Here is a 21,565-nt window from a genome sequence, read left to right as displayed (position 1 = left end):
ATTTAAACTGTTTTCCGATAAAATGTACAGCATTGTCATAATATAACACAACTAACTATAAGTTGAGCTACAGCTAATAAATAAAGTTAACAGTGAAAATATAAACACAATTGCACCTACGACTTATGACGTATTGAACTTTTAAATTTGCTAATACTATCGAAAATAACCCGACGAGACCATAAACCGTTGCAATACATAGACATTCTGATAATGGTTTTATTTTAGGACACCTTATTGTTGGATGGTGGTATGCTTCAGAGCGTGTTCCGACATTGATATTTTTACTAAGTAATTTACTTACGACTACGTTACAAATAAAATAATTAATATTGTTAAATATGATTCATTACCACCCTAAAGACATTATACCTTGTTAATAAATTAAATAGTTTTTATTTACATGCATAATGCATTAAATGTTTTGCACGAACGTTTCAATATTGACAAATCTTGTTGTACGAGTAAGTATATATTCACTATCGCTGTACTAATAAAATTAATGTTAAAGTAAGTTTGTGTCTTTGTCCATTCAATGTTTGTATCGTTCGTGTTTTGAAACATACGTAATTGAGATCCGAGAACAGTAGAGCCATTCTGTAAGAAAACATTCGAAACTCATCGAAGTATACGATCGTGTATTATCAGAAAGCGATATGTGACATACAGTGATGATGTCTGTCTTAGCGATTTTAGCTCCTGCTGTCTTAAAAGATATTAATCAATTGCATGGGACATGTATTTAGCAAGTGTGTACGCAGACACAACTTCTATTTTTATATAGTATAGGTTGGCAGACGAGCTTATGGGCCACCTGATGGTAAGTGGTCACCACCGCCCATAGACAATGGCGCTGTAAGAAGTATTAACTATTTCTTACATCTCCAATGCGCCACCAAGATTGGGAACTAAGATGTTAAATCCTTTGTGCCTGAATTTACATTGACTCCTGTGTTTGAATCTCACTCACCCTTAAACCGGAACACAACAATACTAAGTACTGTTGTTTGGCGGTAGAATATCTGATGAGTGGGTGGTACCTACCCAGACGAGCTTGCACAAAACCCTAACACCAAGTAAACTACACTCTCTATTCCCATACTCTCATATTTAGATGACAAAACATCTGATACGGAGGAGAAGAGTGCACAGGACCATGCTATAATTGCTTTCAAAGACCGTCGAAAATTGGTAGACCCGATAGCAATTTTCAGACTCCGGGCTACTGTGATTTTCTCGACAGAAAAACCTAACTTTTTAATAACCCAAGCCGGGTTTTGTCTCTTTTATTATTGCAACGAATGTCGATCGAAGTGAGTTCTTACATAACATCACTGTTAATTGAACAGGTATTCATTCATAATAGAATAGATTTATTCTAAACCAATTTTTTTAATTAAACTCTCCTTACACCGCCAATATGCCAATTATCAAAAAAAAACACGCAATTCAGTATACTTAAGAAAAGCAAAGCTTCTGCTCATTGACTCGAATTTAATTTAATTTTTATATGAAACTTTATAGTTTCGAATACGGTCTTAATTGTGTCCAAAAAGTTTCAATTTAAAAATTAGTATAAAAGTTACTAGCGTTAAATGTTAAAGAAGTGACAGTTGTAGCATAATATTGTATGTCAAAACATTCCATTAACAATGTCATTTATACACCACGAAGTAATTACTGGAACATTCAACACTGCAACTAAGTAGTCTTATTAGTTACCGAACGTGCTGTGAGAGCCGGTGACATATAATTATATATATAATTTGAACATTCAAAGCTAAATATTGTATTGATTAAAAAGTATATCCTACTTAATAACCATAGACAACTAATTTGAGATACTCTATAAATAATATAAATTTTACGTGTTTCGGTCAAATGAATGTCATAATATTTAAGTAAAAGTGAAGCGAATACATTAGTATGTATTTTAATTAATAAATTTGTTAGTCTTCTTTTTTAAAAAAATATTTATTTATTTTTATAAAACTGTCACAAACTATTTGTACATAATAGCAATATTAAAATATAATTGAATAAATAAACGAATAGGAAAGTTTAAGTATTTATTAGAATCACATCCAACATAAACTTCTGTAGTATATATATTCAATTTACCCAAAAAAACTATTTTCGAATTACTTATCGAGCTAGCCTATTTATAAATCACAGATATATTAATAAAAGAATAAGCTTCAATGAAAAATGATTAAAAGCAATAAAACCGTATGCCGCTCAATTTTCTTAAATGTAAAACGTAAGATCGAATATTTTGGAGATATGAGCAATTTACATGGAATCAACAACCTGTTTTCCACATCTCATATTCATCACTTTAAGAGGTAAATCTGGTTCAATTACTATGTTCAATGTTTTTGGTTCTTACATATTTATTATCTTTCAATGTGTGCGACGTAGGCGGACACACATTCAAAGATAATGATGATGAGCTTAATTAAATTAAATTTTATGCTGAAATATATATTTTTACAATATTTTAATATTGGGATTAGATTTTAATTAGGAGTGCTCGTGCGTTTGCGTTAGTTTATATTTCTCTCGAAAGCCTTTTAATTTGAATCGTTACAGCCCACAATCACCGGTTAAGAATCACGTGTTCTAACTACCGCTGCATTTAGCCTCGGCAGTTATTATAAAAGTTTATATATTCGTAAAGAAATCTATTTTGACTCATTATTTACTTATAATTATACATTTAATTTATATAATGCAATAAATACTTTTAGGTTATTTTGGCTTGTAGTGCTAACGTCAAGCTGTTTTGGCGCGAGCATTATTTTGCAATCTGCGCTCAAACTTTTCTCAACAGGCGTCGCTTCTTATTCCGTTGAAACGAATTACCTAGATTGGAACACTCCCTTCCCAGCGGTAACAGTTTGCGAGCAGAGCGATAATGGACGAGTTAAGGCGTATTTAACTCAGTAAGTTTTTCATACGATATAATTAATTACATTGTTGAATAAGGAATAAGTATGTACGAGAATTCAATCGTGTTTATACAGACCAGTTAAATACAACTTCTTTTTTGTTTGTTGAATTATTATTATTGTTATTTTATTTTTTATGTTGGTGGCAAATGCGTTTCCTGATGGTAAGTGGTCACCACCGCTGTAAGAAATAATAGACATTGTCGCCAATGCGTCACCAACCTTGGGAAGTAAGAAGTTATGATCCTTGCCGTTGTTGAATGTGAATTGCTTGCGATACTGGTTCACACATTTTTAAACCGAAACACAAATATGAACTGAACTGAAGAACTGAAGTTTTTAACTGTTTATTTCTTTGCTCTGGCTCACATACACTAAAGGGTGCACGTAAAGGTTTCAGAGTATGCAATAGACAAGTATGTCATACGTAAGTTTTGTAAGAGCTGGATGAAAATTGTCAGACCTACTGGTCTGATAATTTTCATTATTAGATAACTTTTTTTTGTATATTTTATTTTGTCTTTTTCTTATATACTGTATATAATATTAGATTATTAAAGAAGAAGAAGGAAATCAGTAAAAATATGTATTTAATATTAATTAATAAATTCTTTAATAATATAGTTATATTGATCCATTTTTTAAATTTTTACATGTGCATCGTTAAGGAAATGCAAGATTGAAAAATGCTTGACTTTATCGCTTATTCCAATTAAATTTATCAAGTCGCATCAAATGACTTGACGGAAATACTGGGATTTTTCCGGAAATACAAATGTGCCTTATCTCTCTGTGTATTATCAGTTTTTGTCAATTATTAACCTCTGTATATTTGACTACATATACTGTGAAGTTATTCCAAACTTATTTTTAATTTTTAATGGATTGGATTTCGGTTCAGTAATCTGATGGAAAATGAATGAGATGGAGGATGAAATTATTGAACGGAGATGAGATACTGTTATCGCTTTTTGCTAACGTGATATTTTACTTTTTTTTTTGTTCAGTTCTATTATTTGTTTTATGAATCTTCGAAGTACTATTAAAAATGACGAAAATATTTTTATTAAATAGGTATAAATTGTCATCAAATCTAGCTTCATTCTTCAAAGAAGTCGCGTTCTGGAACGTCAAGTACTGTAGAACTTGTAACGTCTGTAAGATCAATAAGACATGCGTTGAGAATTTCGAGGACGCCATCGAGAAGATAAGGCATCGGTGCTCTGAACTTTTGACAGATTGCTGGTGGGGCGGGAGATATTTTAAATGTTGCGACGAGTAAGTACATCCATGTTATAACTCTAATATTCTTGCTTGCACACATGTATACAATGCACGCACACATGTCATTGAACATTATTTCATAATTAAATCATTAATTTGATAATGTGGCTTTTTAGGAATACCTTTCAAACGAATACTACAATTTAATAAATATATAAATTACAATTATATATTTATTAAATTAAATAATACGCGCAACAAAAATTACAAGAGCGACAAATTACAAGCGGGGCTTTCATCGGTAAGGGTAGGTTTTCATTGTACCATTGAACAACTGGGGGTGCAATGAGCGCCTTTGCATACGCCACATAATAATATAAAAAAACGGCATTAATGAGCGTCTATAAATTGAAAGCATTTTTAAAATTTAAATATAGAATATTATATCGATTATTTTAATGAAATTTAAAATTATATCTATCTAATAGTCGCCTGCGACTTCGCTCGCATTTCAAGGATTTAGGTTTTAGGTATCAAAAAATGTCTCATGTTTTTCTTCCTTCCTTCCTTGGGTTTCTAGATTGCGTAATATCAACTTTCATTAAATTCGGTTCAATGGTTTGGGAATAAAAGACAGAAAGACAGAAAGTAGATATTATTTTCGCATTAATAATATTAGTATAGATCAGTTCATCAAATTTAAGAAAGAAAACGTAACCGGTCATACATTTGTAGATGTGTTTATTGTTATTTGAGACAATTAACATACTATGGATTCTGAAGCTCCACTAGTATTATAACGTTCATTGTATATAACTATGTGTAAATGAAATACGTAATATAAGTATCGTTTAATTATTATACAGCGCTCATTACAAAGCTGAATAAAGTCTTCGGACGTTGAGATAATTATATATAAATGGCATAATTCCATTGAGTCAACAAGTGCCGCGTAATCTCAGGATCTTATCTGTAATTAATCTCACAATAGAGATTTTTCTTTTATAGAATCTTTTGTAGAGCAACTAAGACGTATGCGTGAAGATATAATTTTTTGATTGGTTTTTTAGTATTTTGAAAATCGCAACAAAATTTATTAATATTTTTTTTGAAGTTCATAAACTTTCATCAAGACTACTACTATTAACTCTCCTAAGATTATAAAAGCAGAAGTCAGATGGAACACGCGGAATAAAATAGTGAAGCCACAAAAACGAATACAAAATTAAAAAATAATTATGAAAGTGATACGACTCTTGTCGTATTTACAATAAGACGCGTCATTTCGCACTGCTTGGAATTTGTATTTGCTTTTGATTTGGTATTCGCTTTTTTGTTTTACTATCATGAGCCGCGCGCTGCATGTGCTTCATGCGCTTTTGTTTTATAATCTAAAAGGACGGGACGATTAGGAAGGGAAAATGAGCCACCTGATGGTAAGTGGTCACCAACGGAAAAAAAGGCATTAACGCTGTAAGAAATATTAACCATTCCTCACGTAGGTAATGCACCAACCCTTGGAGCTAAGATGTAAAACTCCTTGAGCATGTAGGTTTGAAGGGTGAGTGAGCAAGTATAACACTATCTCACTCATCCTTCAGACCGGAACACAACAATACTAAGTACTGATGTTTGGCGGCAGAATACCTGATGACTGTAACATCCATTATTTCTATACACCATTTAGTAATCCTATCATCAAGTAATCTTTATTATCTTTATGAGTTTGAATTACATTGAGTTTTAACCGAAATCGTAATAATAGTATACTTTTATTTATGTTTAACTATTATACATAAATAAAAGTACATACTTTTATTTATGTATAACTATTATACATAAATAAAAGTACACTATTATTATACATTCGATAAGTACCTTTCCCTATGGATAGGTACGTATTGTTAACGTTTTACTATTATTTTTATATTTAAAATAAAACAGAACACATATCATACAGTACTTTTATTTTTACAAATCACATTTAAACATTAATACATTTTAACTTAATAATACAATGAACATTATAATCAGTACAATAATCTTACCTTAAATTACTTTCGCCATTAAAGCCCCAAACGAACTGAGAGCTAATCTATTCTCACAGTGCTTTTAAAAGCCGTAACCCTTCTTACATTTACAATTTATTTGTCTACCCGCCTTGCTGATTTTCTCACATTTTAATAAATATAGTCAAATCATGACCATATTTATGTACAACACATATTACTTATTTTTAAATAGCTTACAACTCGTCCATCCTGACAAACTTCTCACGTCCTCGTGAGCAAAATTATCAAATAATATATATATTTTTTTTTTTTACATATTTAATTCCTTTTAGTTATCTTAATTAAAAAAAAAAATACTGTGAACATAGTTCGAAAATTAGAATCTAATTAATGAAATCAATTAAGTACAATTTAAATATATATATATAATATTGTTATTCATATTATTTAAACGTTCAAGTTTATAGTATACTAACCAAATCACATCTCATAAATTAATATATACATATATCAAATACATCTGATATCACATATCATGTTACATTACATCATTTTAAATCATAAATTGTATTTTACATCTATATCATATAACTCCTCATATATCTTATCGCTTCACATCACATATCATATCATATCGTATCATATCGTATCATATCCGTATCATATCCGTATCATATCATATCCATATCATATCCGTATCATATCCAAATCATATCCATATCATATCCATATCATATCCATATCATATCCATATCATATCGTATCATATCGTGTCATATGTCGTGTCATGTCATGTCGTATGGCGTCATGTCATCACGTCGTGTCATATCATGTTATATTATATCAAGTCATTTCATCATATCCCTTCGTATATTATATCCTTTCAAATTATATATTTATCATATTTCATATACCGTGAAATATAATATTCATTTGTTGTGTATTATTCAGAGTACAAATATAAATAATCTAAATACTCTTACTTCTCATTACTATTATAACTACTATCACTATCACTACTACTTTTTATATCATCATCGTTAGCACTTTTAAAACTTAGCCATGGATATATACGTTCTACTGGATATATACCTTCATAAACTGCTTTACCCTTTCGTTTAGTAATTGGAGTATCACCTATTAAATACCTATCATTTGGAAAAACTTTCAATATTCTGTAAGGACCAGAACACTTTGGTATTAATTTTTTACTTTTTCCGGGACAAGTAACAGATTTTTCAATTCTTACTAGTTCACCTACGTTAAATTTTCGTGGCTTAGATCTTGATTTGTCAAATAACTGCTTTTGTTTTTCCTGATTGTTAATTATACGTTTGTCTACTTCCGACCTAATTTTTATTAAATTTGTATTATCTTTATTCCTATCATTATCCAAAACCGACGTTAATTTACTATCTGACATCCCTGTTAATTTTACACCAAACAATACTTCTGCTGGAGAATAACCTATACTTTTATTAACCGTTTTATTAAGACCCCACTGTACGTCTAAAATTTTACTATCCCATAATGTTTCATCATGTCCATGATTCATAGCAGTTAAAGCGTCAAGTACGGTACGATTGTATCTTTCCACTTGCCCGTTGGCACGTGGCGTAGATACTGCATTCATAATATGTTGAATGCCCAATTCTGTCAAGAATTGTTTTACCTTTTTTCCCGTGAAACTTGAATATCTATCAGTTATCAATCTTTGAGGAACACCAAACGTTCTAAAGAACTCCTTAAAGACACTAATAGTAGTTTTTGCTTTTGTGTTTTTAACAGGTTTTAGAGATATATATTTGCTATACGCGTCAATGATTAGTAAAATGTATTTATTTTTATTCTTACTAACATTAAAAGGGCCTAAATGGTCAGCATGAACTGTGTGAAATGGCTTAGACACTTTTGGTATTGGATGAAGATACCCAGATTTTTTTCCCGACGGTACTTTACTATGTGCACATTGCAAACATGATTGTACATATTTTTTAATAAATTTTCTCATTTTCGGAAACCAATAATTATTTTTTATTTTTGAAAAAGTTTTCTCATACGAAAAATGTCCAATATCGTCATGATTTGTTTTTAAAATTTGCCACCGAACACTTTTAGGAACTAACCATTTAAGACCTTCGTCAGTGACTTTGAATACACTATTATTTTTAAGACAGTAATTCTTTTTAATATTTATTATATCGTTACTTTTTGAGTCGAGTAGTATACTTTTAATACGTTCAATTTCGCTATCACATGATTGAACAGTCTTTAACCAATTGTCATCAATTTTATTAATAGAAGGTAAGTTCATATTTATTTCATTATTTATGTTTGGTACAGGGTTTCTGCTTAGTGCATCGACGTGACACATTTTTAAGCCAGATTTATAAACGAAAGTGCAATCAAATTCTTGAATAAGAGACCACCAACGGGCAACCCTTGAAATTATATCTCTTTTTAGAAAAGTAGCACGTAAAGAATTGCAGTCTGTAACGATAGTAAAATGGATTCCTAAGAGATATGACCGTAATCTAACTAGAGCAGACACAACTGCTAATGTCTCTAATTCGTAGGATGAGAAATGTTGTTCTTCTGGAGAAGTCTGACGACTAAAATATGCTACAGGCTTAAGTTCATTGGTTTTTTGCATTTGAAATAGTATCGCACCTATTCCTCGCTTGCTAGCATCGGTGTGCAACTCTGTATCGAGGGATGGGTCATACAAGGCAAGTATTGGTCGTGTTACTAAAATGTTTTTTAATTCGTCAAATGCTTGTTGTTGTTCTTTATCCCAAGTCCATATAGAATTCTTTTTAAGCAAACCTGTAAGTGGTTTAGCTAAGGATGCAAAATTTTTAACAAATTTTCTAAAAAAACTTGCTAATCCTAAAAATTGCCTAACACAATGAACAGTTTTTGGTGTAGGAAACTTTTGAACGGCCTCGATTTTATTTTTCCCTGGCCTAATACCTTCAGATGTTATTTGAAATCCTAAATAATCAATAGAAGTAGTGAAGAACAAACATTTTGATAATTTTAATGTCAAGTTTGCATCTTTAAATTTTTGAAATATAATTTTTAATTTCTCTAAGCCTTCATCGATAGTTACAGATGGTATTAAAATATCGTCCATGTACACTACAGCAGTATTGAACCTATGTGTTCCTAAAGCTTTATGAACAGTCCTTTGAAAGACGGCTGGTGCATTAGCTAAACCAAAAGGCATTCTATTAAATTCCCACTGGCCGTCTGGAGTTACGAAAGCAGTTTTAGGTTTTGATTCTTCCGTTAACTCTATCTGGTAATAACCACTAGCTAAATCGAGCGTTGAATAGTATTGATATCCCGAAAGTCTATGCATTTGATCTTCCATAGAGGGTAAGGGGTAATGTTGCTTAATGGTTTTTCTATTTAACGCACGGAAATCGATACAGAGTCGCTTATCACCGGTTTTTTTTCGCACAATTATGATTGGACTGGCATACGGAGAATTTGATTCACGTATTATACCATTTCCACTTAAGTCCTCTATCATATTTTGTACTTCGTGACGTTCACTGTGAGACAATCTATACGGTCTGTAAATAACTGGCTGATCATCTTTCAGATCAATAGACATCTTTTCTATCGAGGTACAGCCTAATTCGCTCAAATTATTCGCAAAACAATCACGATACGAATTTATTAATTCCAAAAGTTTCAATTTATAATTATAAGGGATTTCTCCAACATTTATTTGATCTAAATTAAATGGCATTAATGTTGAATTTGTTTCAATTCTATTTATTTCAATTAACCCAAAAGACTCTAATACTAATTCTACTCTGGCTATAAGTTCTCCTTTTATAAATTGGATTGGTGTGGACACTACGGGTGTAACTAAAACAAAACCATGACCATTTTCAATTTTAAAAATACCTTCCTGAATTACATACTCGTTATTTGGGCGTCCCCGGTAACTACTTTTTACATAAATTGATCCGTGTACATTTGGGTCACTCATGACTTCAACCATTTCTGTTTGTTTAATTGTAACGTTAGAAGCAACTTTTAATTCTACCTTTATTTTATTTTTATTGCAATCATCATAATTGCTGATAATAATTAGTTTATCGTTTGTCTTTAAAATATTAATATGTGGTTGCTCCGTATAAGTTTGGCCTATAAGTAAAGAATACTTTAATAATGAATCTGATACTATATAACAACGTACCTTAGCATTAACGCCCTGAATACTAACATTAGCTATACCCGATCCCAACGAGTGGATAACCGTGCCACCGAATCCTACCATAGGCCTATTATCAGTGCTATCCCATTGTTTAAAAATTTCTTTTGCGTCCGATTCACGTATTAATGTTAAATCACTCCCTAAGTCAATAAATCCGACTTTTCTAATGCTATTTATATATATATCTTGTACATATTTATCTAATTCATTACTTCGAAAATCTTTGTTTATTAAAAGAACTTTTCTTTTTTGCTCATTTTTTTTATTACTAAAGCATTCACTATCCAAGTGTCCTAACATTGAACATTTTATGCATTTTTTTAAGGGTTTTTGACATTTAGAGGCTGGATGGCCTTCTTCTTTACAATTATAACACTTAATTGAAGTTTTATTGCTATAAGTATTTGTTTTAATATCTTTGCTATCTTTTTTCACACTTTTGTCAAATTTTCTAGTTGATACATTTCGTAAATAAGCTAACAATTTATCTGGATTATCAAATTGTGCCGCCTCTGCACCTAAACGAATCGACCTATCCTCTATCCCGTGCAACACACATTCTACAGCTCTTTTCCCTTTAATATCACAACGATTTATTAACGCTACTTTATCGTAAAAGTAATCCTCTAAAGAGTCTCCAAATTTAGCTTTCTTTTCTAACATATCCGATAACATTTGACCATAATTTTCATCTGATGGAAATGCATTTAAGAGTTTCGTTTGCCACTCTGCCCAAGTAAACAAAACTGTAGGTAAACCTTCATACCATTTTTTTGCTACACCACTTAGCTTAGGTAACGCATAATGTATAATCTGTCTATCACTCCATCCATACAAAATAGCACACTCATTAACCTTAGTTAACCAATTACTTATTGTCTGATTTTTTTGAGAGGGATCGAACTCTGGGACAACATTTGAATTCGCAAAGTGCTCTTTACTGTGACTGCCATTTATACTCTGAATAATATCAGTAAATTTCGAAATTAACTCACTGTGTATATCAGCTGTATCCATGTACCCTCCACGAGTGCGAGATCGATTTCGTGTTGCTGGTCTCGAAGTACGATGCCGCTCCCTGCTGACATTACGCGTTCTATGACCGCTACAACGGCCCCGGCTACAACTGCGACTTCGACTTCGAGGTTCGATTTCTCTTGCTTGTCGACTACGACGCGGCGGCGTGCAAACAACTCTGCCACAGGCCTCCTTGCTTCGATGTCGCTTGGCAATGTTTAACACTGGAGATCTTGACTGACGAATTTGTTCCATTGGGTCATTCATTATTCTTGCTGCAACATATTTAAAAAAAAATCGGACATAATTTGTTACATACTAACACAAAAAAAACTTTCTACCTATTTTGAGCGTGAAGAGTTATCCCGCTTCTGAATTTGTTAACGTTTTACTATTATTTTTATATTTAAAATAAAACAGAACACATATCATACAGTACTTTTATTTTTACAAATCACATTTAAACATTAATACATTTTAACTTAATAATACAATGAACATTATAATCAGTACAATAATCTTACCTTAAATTACTTTCGCCATTAAAGCCCCAAACGAACTGAGAGCTAATCTATTCTCACAGTGCTTTTAAAAGCCGTAACCCTTCTTACATTTACAATTTATTTGTCTACCCGCCTTGCTGATTTTCTCACATTTTAATAAATATAGTCAAATCATGACCATATTTATGTACAACACATATTACTTATTTTTAAATAGCTTACAGTATTATTCTCCACTTTTCCATATAGTGGCATCAGCTACGAGTATTATCACGATTTTTTGATCGTGACAGATCGAGAAATTTAAGTATAATGTACGAGTATTCCAACCACAAGAGGGAAAAAGCAAATTAAACCTTTGACTTTGATATTCCAAGGTTACTTTAATAGCTTTCTGTATCTTTATTTACGATTACGTCGTCGATCCAGATGGCATTTTCTTTATTTGTATGATCGTGATTAAGCCGAGTAATCCATACTTCCAAACTATCCATATAATATTATATATGCGAAAGTAACTCTGTCTGTCTGTCTCGCTTTCACGTCAAAACTACTGGACCGATTTAAATGAAATTTGGTATACAAATAGTTTAGAGCCCGAGAAATTATATAGGCTTACTTTTTATTTGGATAAAGTGCTGTAAGGGGTTGAAAAGGGGTTGAAAGGTTGTAAGTTGTTGAAAGTATTCTCATTTTCAGGACTAGAAGCATAAAACTTATATTTTAGTCTGTATACTTATAAACTAACATATCATGACACCCACTAAGGAGCGAATTTTGGAAATTTTCCCCTTAAAAGGGGGAAATAGGGGTTGAACGTTTGTATGGAAGTCCGTATTTTTTAAGTTAGAAACATGAAACTTTATTTTTGGGCTACTGTTTAAAAATGAGTAGATACGTATTTAAGCGTTTCTTGATATTTTATGTCTAAACGGAAAAATATGTGTTGACATTTCGTATACAGGTTAGTCTGGAAGTCCGTCATTTTGAAGTTAGAAGCTCGAAATTTTATTTTTGAGCTACCGATTAAAAATGAGTTTAAGTTTATTTAAGTTTATTTAAGCGTTTCTGGATAGAAACTCTAAGGGCTGAAATACACACCAATGTTATTGTTAATGTTAATTTGTAAATAAATTCATACTCTACGCGAGCGAAGCCGCGGGTAACAGCTAGTATAAATAATAAATAAATATTGGACAATATCACATACATTACTCTGATCCCAATGTAAGTAGCTAAAGCACTTGTGTTATTGAAAATCAGAAGTAAAGATGGTACCACAAACACCCAGACCCAGGACGACATAGAAAACTAATGAACGTTTTCTACCTCGACTCGGCTGGGAATCGAACCCGAAAACACTACTCGACCACGGAGGTCATCGAATATTCATAAATAGATGAATATTTACAAACAAAAATGGAAATATATATTAATATATTCAGAATTATAAATAAAAAAAAAAACTGTAATAATTATTTAAAATACCATGTTTAAAGGTTACATCCAATTGAAACCGAGTATGGGATATGCTACGTATTCAATTCTGCTCTGCTCGGCAACTCTAGTATCTTGACAGTTAACAGACGAGTCGGGCTCATTGACTTCGCGTTCTCAGCTGTTGAATTAGTTGGGGTAAGTATTCAATTAATTTTCGTCGTAACACTGTCTCTTGAAACTTCCTGATTAAATTGATTCGACTTGTAATAATAAACTCGACATCTGGTTTTACTAAAATACAATATACAATCATAATAAAATACCTTACATTCCACACAAATACAAATGTGTTTGAAAAATTGTGATCGGTTACGAGAACAAACGCAGGATCTACTTTACCGGCTGCCTACTCAGGTTTTTTGGCAAAATAATTCAATAAATTTGATTCTGCCCAAGATTCGAAAGATACCTTATAACATTGCCGAGTACGTACATTTTATATATTAAAATAAATTAATAATTTTAATATGCTGAGTGTATGCGATGGATGGCCAAAGTGTTAAATAAATTTTACACTACATTAGGAGTAAAACAGTTAAGAACCACTGGATTACACCCTGTATGTTGAATATAAGACACTTCTATCACAGAACTTGAGAGGATTCTCAAACAATTACGCGTAATTGCTATTTTTCCGATTTTTCTCAATAGATATAATTTTCGGACCCGATTGACCCGATGGATCTATATATTTAATTGAGCGTTTTTTTTTTGTATAAAATTGATCAGTAGACTGGCAAGTGGGTAGTGATCACCGCCCATACATAATGGCGTGGTGAGAAATACGCCACCTGGGGAAACTAAGATGTCCTTTGTGGATTTAGCTATACTGGCTTACTCACTTTTCAAGCCGGAACAGTATAATATAAACTAACTGATATTGCTACCGCTCGACTAGTATATATTGGTTATTTTCACAGTATTATATCATATGGCATATTACTCTGGGATAATGCTACAGATATTGAATCTGTTTTTATTTTACAAAATAGAGCAATCCGGACTAGTTATAATCTTGGAGCTAGAGAATGAATGAAAATGATTATTCATATATGTGATCCAAAAGTGTTGGTAAAATTATTTTGACACATTGATGCTAAGTAAGCATGAAAATTCAAAGCTATTGTAAGAGAAAAAAAAATGTTATAAAATTAATGTACGCGTATATTTTTTTTTAACTTTTCCTCAAACATTTTCACACCAAGTGACTCCTTAATCATGATATAATGTTGCTAGCTTCGAAAATTGTAATAAAATTATTTCATGACTTTTCTGAGCACCGTTACATGAATTTTCATTTATGGTTCAAATCAAATTTGCCTTATTTTTTTAGGTGAGAATCCACGCACCTGATGACGTTGTGTCTGTCGCTTTGGAGAATATATTGAGTCGCAGCGCTTCTTTACCCCTCGTTACGGAATTCGAGGCTATTTTAAAGGTTATATATTTTTTTATCATTATTACGAACATAAATAATTTTATCCAACCTAACAATAAATAATTCATCTTTATTAACATTATGTCTTTTTAATTTATCGTAAACACAAAAATACCTTTACAAAATTTCTTGTTTAAATTTTATTTATTTATTTTATCATTTTGTTCCGTCATCCTTTCCAATAATTTAAATGCAAAATTGATTTTGTTTGTTTGTATCACGTGTTAACTACTGAAACGATCGTCTTAAATTACACGTTGGGGTTCGGAGAATATCACAGGGTGCCTATGACTTGCAACCCATGTGCCACATTAGTAGGGTAAAACTACTAAGTATAGAAAGCTGAAAATTGATGCATTACTTTATAACATAAGAATCTGCTAGGAAGGGATTTTTAGAAATTTAACTTTCCTTAAAGTCATCATCCATCTCATTTCAACCCCTTGGTTGAAATGAGATGGATGATGACGGACAGCTTTTACATTAAGATTATGGATCGTATCTCGATCCATAATCAATTCACTCGTTCAATTAATAGACCAACCTATGACCTTAATCGACGATTACAGGTTAAAAAAATCTGAGCATACAATTATTGAGCGACTGATATGTTTAATTTGTACTTACGTTTTCTTACTAATCTGTAAATATGTTATTTTGTTTGGTTGTGAACAAAAGTATTTTGAAACCTGCATCCATCGTATATCTTTTAGTCATACGAGTGACCAATACAGAGCCGAGATGGCCCAGTGGTTAGAACGCGTGCATCTTAACCGATTATTTTGGGTTCAAACCCGCCTCTGAATTTTCATGTCCTTAATTTGTGTTTATAATTCATCTCGTGCTCGGCGGTAAAGGAAAACACACAAACGTGAGGAAACTTGCATGTGTCTAATTTCAACGAAATTCAGCCACGTGTGTATTCCACCAACCCGCATTGGAGCAGCGTGGTGGAATATGCTCCAAACTTTCTGCTCAAAGGGAGAGGAGGCCTTAGCCCAGCAGTGGGACATTTACGTGCTGTTAATGAGTAATCAATAACAGCACCAATTAGCGATTAATCAACATGGTGGGATATACTTCAAGTCATCTACTCTCTCGTCTTCTTCATTTATGGATTGTAAGTATTATGTAGCGATGAAATTTCAGGTGGAACAAACGGTTAATGACTTATCTGTGTCGTCGTTATCTGAAACGATGAGAGGTTGCCTCTTTAAAGATGACCTCCCACCTTATCCAGATTGGCCGTTCAAGCGGTACACGTACAGTGGATGTTTGCTGTTCTGCAGAGCATTAGCACAATATAGCTTTTGTAACTGCACTCATCATTTCCTTGCTAATATTGGTAAGAATCGAAAGGCACCGATGAGATGATTTAAGTGTGCGCGTGTGTGTGTTTGTTACACACAGTAATAAGTATTATACGTGAAACGTTGTGGTTTTCGTCATCAGTGGCAACCTCTCTCTTTTGTTTATTATTACTTTATCTTGGTATTCCTACATCCAATTTAACACCGTAACATGACGATATTTAAGTTCAGTTTTGAATTAACGAATGATTAATAATTTTTTTGCTCTAACAATTCCCAATTTATGACAGAATAATTCAATTTTAACATTGTGTTTTTAAAGTCGGGTAAAATTTGTCTGCAAATATAAAAATAAATTTAATGTACATATTAAATTCGTTTAATATAATTCGAACACAAACAGTTACATTTGAGTAAGATAAAAAAATGATATTCCATAATATATTATTTTAGATAACATTTATATCGTTTCATGAAAAAAATTAGATTTCAATGTTATAATAGAAAAATTGAAACGTCCTTTCACACGAGAATTGGTAAGCAATTGTTCGCAACAAAAGTTAAGAAAATTTATAGAATTCATTGTTCTTTCGTGAATTATTTTAAGGTCTGTTATACATTGAGAAGAGAAAGGTTGAAGTACTTAGAACTATTTGTAAAGAGTTAAGTCTGTGGCAAAAACCTTCTTGTTTGACACTTTGGAAGACTTGACCTTTTTAACGTCAATGAGAATAAGTAAGGGCTCATTAGGGAATATGTCAGATATGATAGACATAAAAAATAGGTTCACATTCGTTCGATGCGATGGAACAAAATTTCAAGGTTTTTAACTATTGCGCAATGTAGCGTTTCAGAATCAAATTATTTTACGCAAAAAAATTTTTTTTTATACAATTTATAAGTTATAAATTTTTCCAGTGAAAATTCCAGCATGCAATATTAAGGGCTTGGCATGCTTATATCAGAATAGAGGTAAGTGTTTTGCAATATCATATAATAAAAACACATTTTATAAAGAAACTTTTTCTTTAATAACGTAGTAACATTTTTACAGTACAATTTAGGGCATAATTATATTTTAAAATTTTAATTTCCAACACAAACTTGGGTTACGTCATCGTTTAAATTCTATCGCGCTGGTTTTGTTGGTAAATTTGAGAGCTGTGTTCAGCTTTTGTTGACTTCTATGTATGAGCACAAGGAGCACAACAAAAAGCAATAATTTAATATTATTATTAAATATACAGAACCCTGAAAGAGCCGAGATGGCCCAGTGCTTAGAACACGAGCATCATAACCGATGATTTCGAGTTCAAACCCAGGCAAGCACCACTGAATTTTCATGTGCTTAATTTGTACTTATAATTTAGCTCGTGCTCGGCGGTAAAGGAAAACATCGTGAGGAAACCTGCATGTACACCAATCCGCATATGCTCTATACCTTCTCCTCGAAGGAAGAGGAGGCTTTAGCCCAGCAGTGGGAAATTTACAGACTGTTAATGTAAAAAAATGTAATGTAAAATAGAGAACCCTGTGCTATTACAATGACTGGTGACAGGATGTAATGTTTATTTGTCGACCAGAGACACGGTATTACAAACGAGACAATGCCGCTATTTTAAATTTTGACTTGCCGTTATTTTAAGTCCTCATTGTGAAATTCAAACAGTGTTACGTAATTTCAGATGAATTCCCGAAATTTGAATGCAATTGTCCAATGGCTTGCGAAGACACACAATATAAAGCTGTTCACATATTTTACAAGTAAGTATTTTATATATTTTAGTTAATAACATAAATGAAAAACTTGATAATGTGTCGTGGAAACCAAAGCCTGTTTTAGTACTTTTTTATGTGTTTAAATTTGAGTGACCTGAAGGAAATCTTACTTAGTGGTGCATGAGCGTCCATAATGATATTATGAACTATTTCGGTTGTAATTAAGTTATTTCGATACATCCGCTCCATGATGTCGGAATAGATTTACCAAAGATTATTGAACATTATGATAAAACACGTGCACGTTGCACGTGTCAGAAGAAATTCTTACAATTGTCTATCTAAAAGTACATTAACAGGATTATAATCCGCAACATAGATTACTGAATTAACACTGCCTACATAAAAATATACTTATACAGTCCAATCGTTGTCGTTTAACCGTTTTATGTTCTCCCGACACAATAGAATCGGGTACCGTTAAAAATTTGCATTATTTGCACATTTAGTCCCCACTTTCAATCCAACTGAATACATTTCTGTTAGGAATTTTTGAAGTTGGATTTGAAGAGAACCGGGAACATATTACGGTTATAACATACTGTAATAATTGGTACTCTGTTTACAATACTAAAATAAGAAAACGTGTAACATTACGTTGGACAGGGTTGCATAAAATTATATCGAAGTTCATTAATGTTAACAATTTTCTCAATGATTTTGTGACCAGATTATAAAAATATTGACTACGATATTCGGGGTCGGAATCCCTGGTAAAGCCAAAAAAAAATCTTGGGTTTTCTGTCAAGGAATTTTTAGTAGTATTTCGGAGCTAGAAATATGAATTGATATTACAAATTACCACTAATAAAGTATTGGATGTTTATCTGAATTCAAATCTGTATTAACGTTAATCGAAGGATTAAAATCCATGCTACAGAACTACGTAAAGCGCTTCCACTACCGGTAAAACTTAATTACTCTGCCTGGAAATTTAATTTTTCTTGTTACTTTGAAAACTCGTAACGAACTTTTTCTTTTTTAATAATTATATCGAAAAATTAAGAATAAACAGTAAAATGAAATCAAACAACCGTTTATTGGAACCTTTTAATATATTTTACGTAATATAATAAAAAATATTTTGTAAAGTGTGACAATGTCAAAAATTAATAATTAAAGTGAACGCACTTTTGTCCTATTAACAGATAGACGCGTCACTACTGGCAATTTGTATTCGCTTTTGTGACTTCACAACAATGTTCCACGCGCTCTGTCTGCCTTTTGTTTTATAATCTTAACAAAAACATTTCATTATATACATTTCATATCTCATTTTAAGTATCATATTTATCACGTAAACTATGAAAATTATGATACTCTTAAATCTTAACACACTTTGTTCTGTAGTCGAGTGAGCGGTAAATTATCACCAGAGCTGATGAAGCGAGGGTCCAGAGCTAGAGTGCGATTTGCTTCGCTGCCGACTCTGAGGGTTCGAAGACTTGCTATTAAGGATACTCTTGGACTTGTTGGTAAGTGTATACATATAATAAAATGTACTTTTTTCTCTTATGGAATAGTAGTCATATAACCAAAATGCAAATGAATAATAATCTCATGCACAGTAAATAAAAGGAAAGAACGTTAGAAGGTAAAGAGCTTTGACTTTAAATCATATTTTCCAAAAGTACCATTTTGGCATTTAAGCGTTTTGTCATTTCCTCTGACATGTCTGACGTCATGTTATTAAAAAATAAGTATTCTGTCGTAGCAACGAAAACGGCCAATGCAATAAAATGCAGAACTCTTTATGGCGTACGTACAAGTAATATAGTTTTAAGAGTATATTTAAGGTGTTAACTAATGTTTATAACAACTAAAATTATTTATTTATAAGGCTAATAGTAAATTTGAAGTCGACGAGTTTCTTACGGTAGAACCCATTTATCGTATTTTCACGATTCAGTACCTATTCCAATTTGAAAAGCAATCGACTTTGGACTTTACAATTGAAAACCGAAATGACTGTTATAATTAATATTATTTCAATTTAGATTTTTATTGAAATGGAAAATATAAATATTTTAATAAAAAAAGTGTCTGAGGGACTTGTCAAGGGCAAATTTAGTAATCCTGGCTAAATATTAAGCGCTCATTATTCGCCATATTTTTCAGATTTTCCATAACACAAGTGCTTTAGCTACTTACATTGGGATCAGAGTAATGTATGTGATGTTGTCCAATATTAAAAAAAAAAAAAATTTAAATCTATTACAAAAACACGTTCCTGATTAAGTAAGTTTTTCTTTGACGAAAGACGCTTTGAACGAGCTATTTTTGTTACAGTGGACATTGGAGGGGTCGGAGGAGTGTTTTTTGGCGCCTCCCTTCTGAGTGTCATCGAGCTGATTTATCTCTTTTGCATCAGAAGGAATAGAAACTAGAAGTTATTCACGAGTTCTTATGGTTAAAGTTGGCTCGACATTTTGCGCACATTGGACTCCAGTGTTTAGGTCTAAATTCGCTTTGTCATATGATTTACGATAAATATTATATGCTTATAAAATCTAATTAAAATATTTTATTTAATTGAACATTATTCCAGCATGCTGCTCCAACGTAGACTGACGGATACACTTATGACAAAAGTTCGTTCGTCACATGAAGGCTTCATTACGAAGTTTGACATTACTGCCGAGCAGATGTTTACTTAGTAGTGCTTTTCTCGTTTCGAGCCTACAATGTTCGAATAAGATGCAAGTGATGTACCTACAAATTCGGAATTCTTTTGTTATGTTTGAGTGGGTACTCGTCAGTTCTTATACATAGAGGTCAGAGAAACACCTACTGCATAAACCAGATATACCAGCGTAATTCTATCATCACTGAAGTAATCTTCAGTGATGGTTATTAATTATTTTTTAATATATATAGAGATGGTAAATGGTCCCCACTAATCATAAACGCTGGGAGAGTAAGACATATTCTTTATTGCTTAAATAATCAATTCACCTTGGAAAGTAAGATGTTTTGTACCATGGCACACTCACCTTTCAAACCGAAACACAACAAAACAAAATAGGTGTTAGTATATACAATGAGTGAGTGGTACTTAGCCAGACGGGCTCGGACAAGGCCCCAACACGAATTAATTATCGGCTACATTATTGTTATTTTTTAATACCAAAACAATTACGAATGCTGTGACCCCTGCAATAGAGGCACCATTAAAGATTGGGCATTGTTACATTTTACATTGTTATCGATGTGTGTTTTTTTATAGAGCCCAGGAGGGGATTTTGGACTAAACCGTATGGCCACCCTCACCTTCCATGTTGGTAGATTAACATACCTTTATTTATCTCACAATTAGGCACGCACACAGGCACGTTGGGCACGAACACTATCAATATCTGACACGCTCGCGTATTTTCATGTGATTTTTTTTTACATTTGAAATTTTTTAGCCCAACGCTGAAAGGGGTTCAGAATAGAATACAATATTATCTTTATATTCATAACACCTATTTTAAAATTCCAATAGGTCCCCATGACGCTCAAGTAAATAATCATTTCAATCAATCAGCATCATGGGCCCTGCTAATAAGTAATAAAACGTACACTATACTTTTATGGAAGCGAAACAGCTTCTTT

At 32.2% G+C, this 21,565-nt stretch overlaps 1 protein-coding gene across 1 annotated transcript; it reads left to right on the top strand.

Moving 5' to 3' along the window:
• The first annotated feature begins 2,211 nt into the window (after positions 1-2,211).
• Positions 2,212-20,408, top strand: LOC113393121 (sodium channel protein Nach-like). The gene is made up of 10 exons (XM_064216493.1): positions 2,212-2,345; positions 2,751-2,945; positions 4,026-4,229; positions 13,441-13,576; positions 14,775-14,879; positions 16,029-16,224; positions 17,108-17,161; positions 17,875-17,953; positions 19,319-19,443; positions 20,258-20,408. The coding sequence occupies exons 1-10, from the start codon at positions 2,284-2,286 to the stop codon at positions 20,353-20,355; spliced, it is 1,254 nt and encodes a 417-aa protein (XP_064072563.1). The 5' UTR covers positions 2,212-2,283; the 3' UTR covers positions 20,356-20,408.
• The last annotated feature ends 1,157 nt before the right edge of the window (positions 20,409-21,565 follow it).

This window comes from Vanessa tameamea, chromosome 12 (assembly GCF_037043105.1).
Source record: "Vanessa tameamea isolate UH-Manoa-2023 chromosome 12, ilVanTame1 primary haplotype, whole genome shotgun sequence".
In the NCBI taxonomy this organism is placed as follows: Eukaryota; Metazoa; Arthropoda; class Insecta; order Lepidoptera; family Nymphalidae; genus Vanessa; species Vanessa tameamea.
The sequence above is the reverse complement of the archived record's forward strand: the minus strand, read 5'-3'. Positions and strand labels throughout refer to the sequence as shown.

Excerpts from the sequence above, each read along its gene's own strand:
- LOC113393121 (XM_064216493.1), top strand. The coding sequence starts at position 2,284 with ATGAGCAATTTACATGGAATCAACAACCTGTTTTCCACATCTCATATT. Across the intron at positions 2,946-4,025 it reads GTTAAGGCGTATTTAACTCA|GTATAAATTGTCATCAAATC; the intron begins GTAAGTTTTTCA and ends TTTATTAAATAG. Across the intron at positions 13,577-14,774 it reads CAGCTGTTGAATTAGTTGGG|GTGAGAATCCACGCACCTGA; the intron begins GTAAGTATTCAA and ends TTATTTTTTTAG.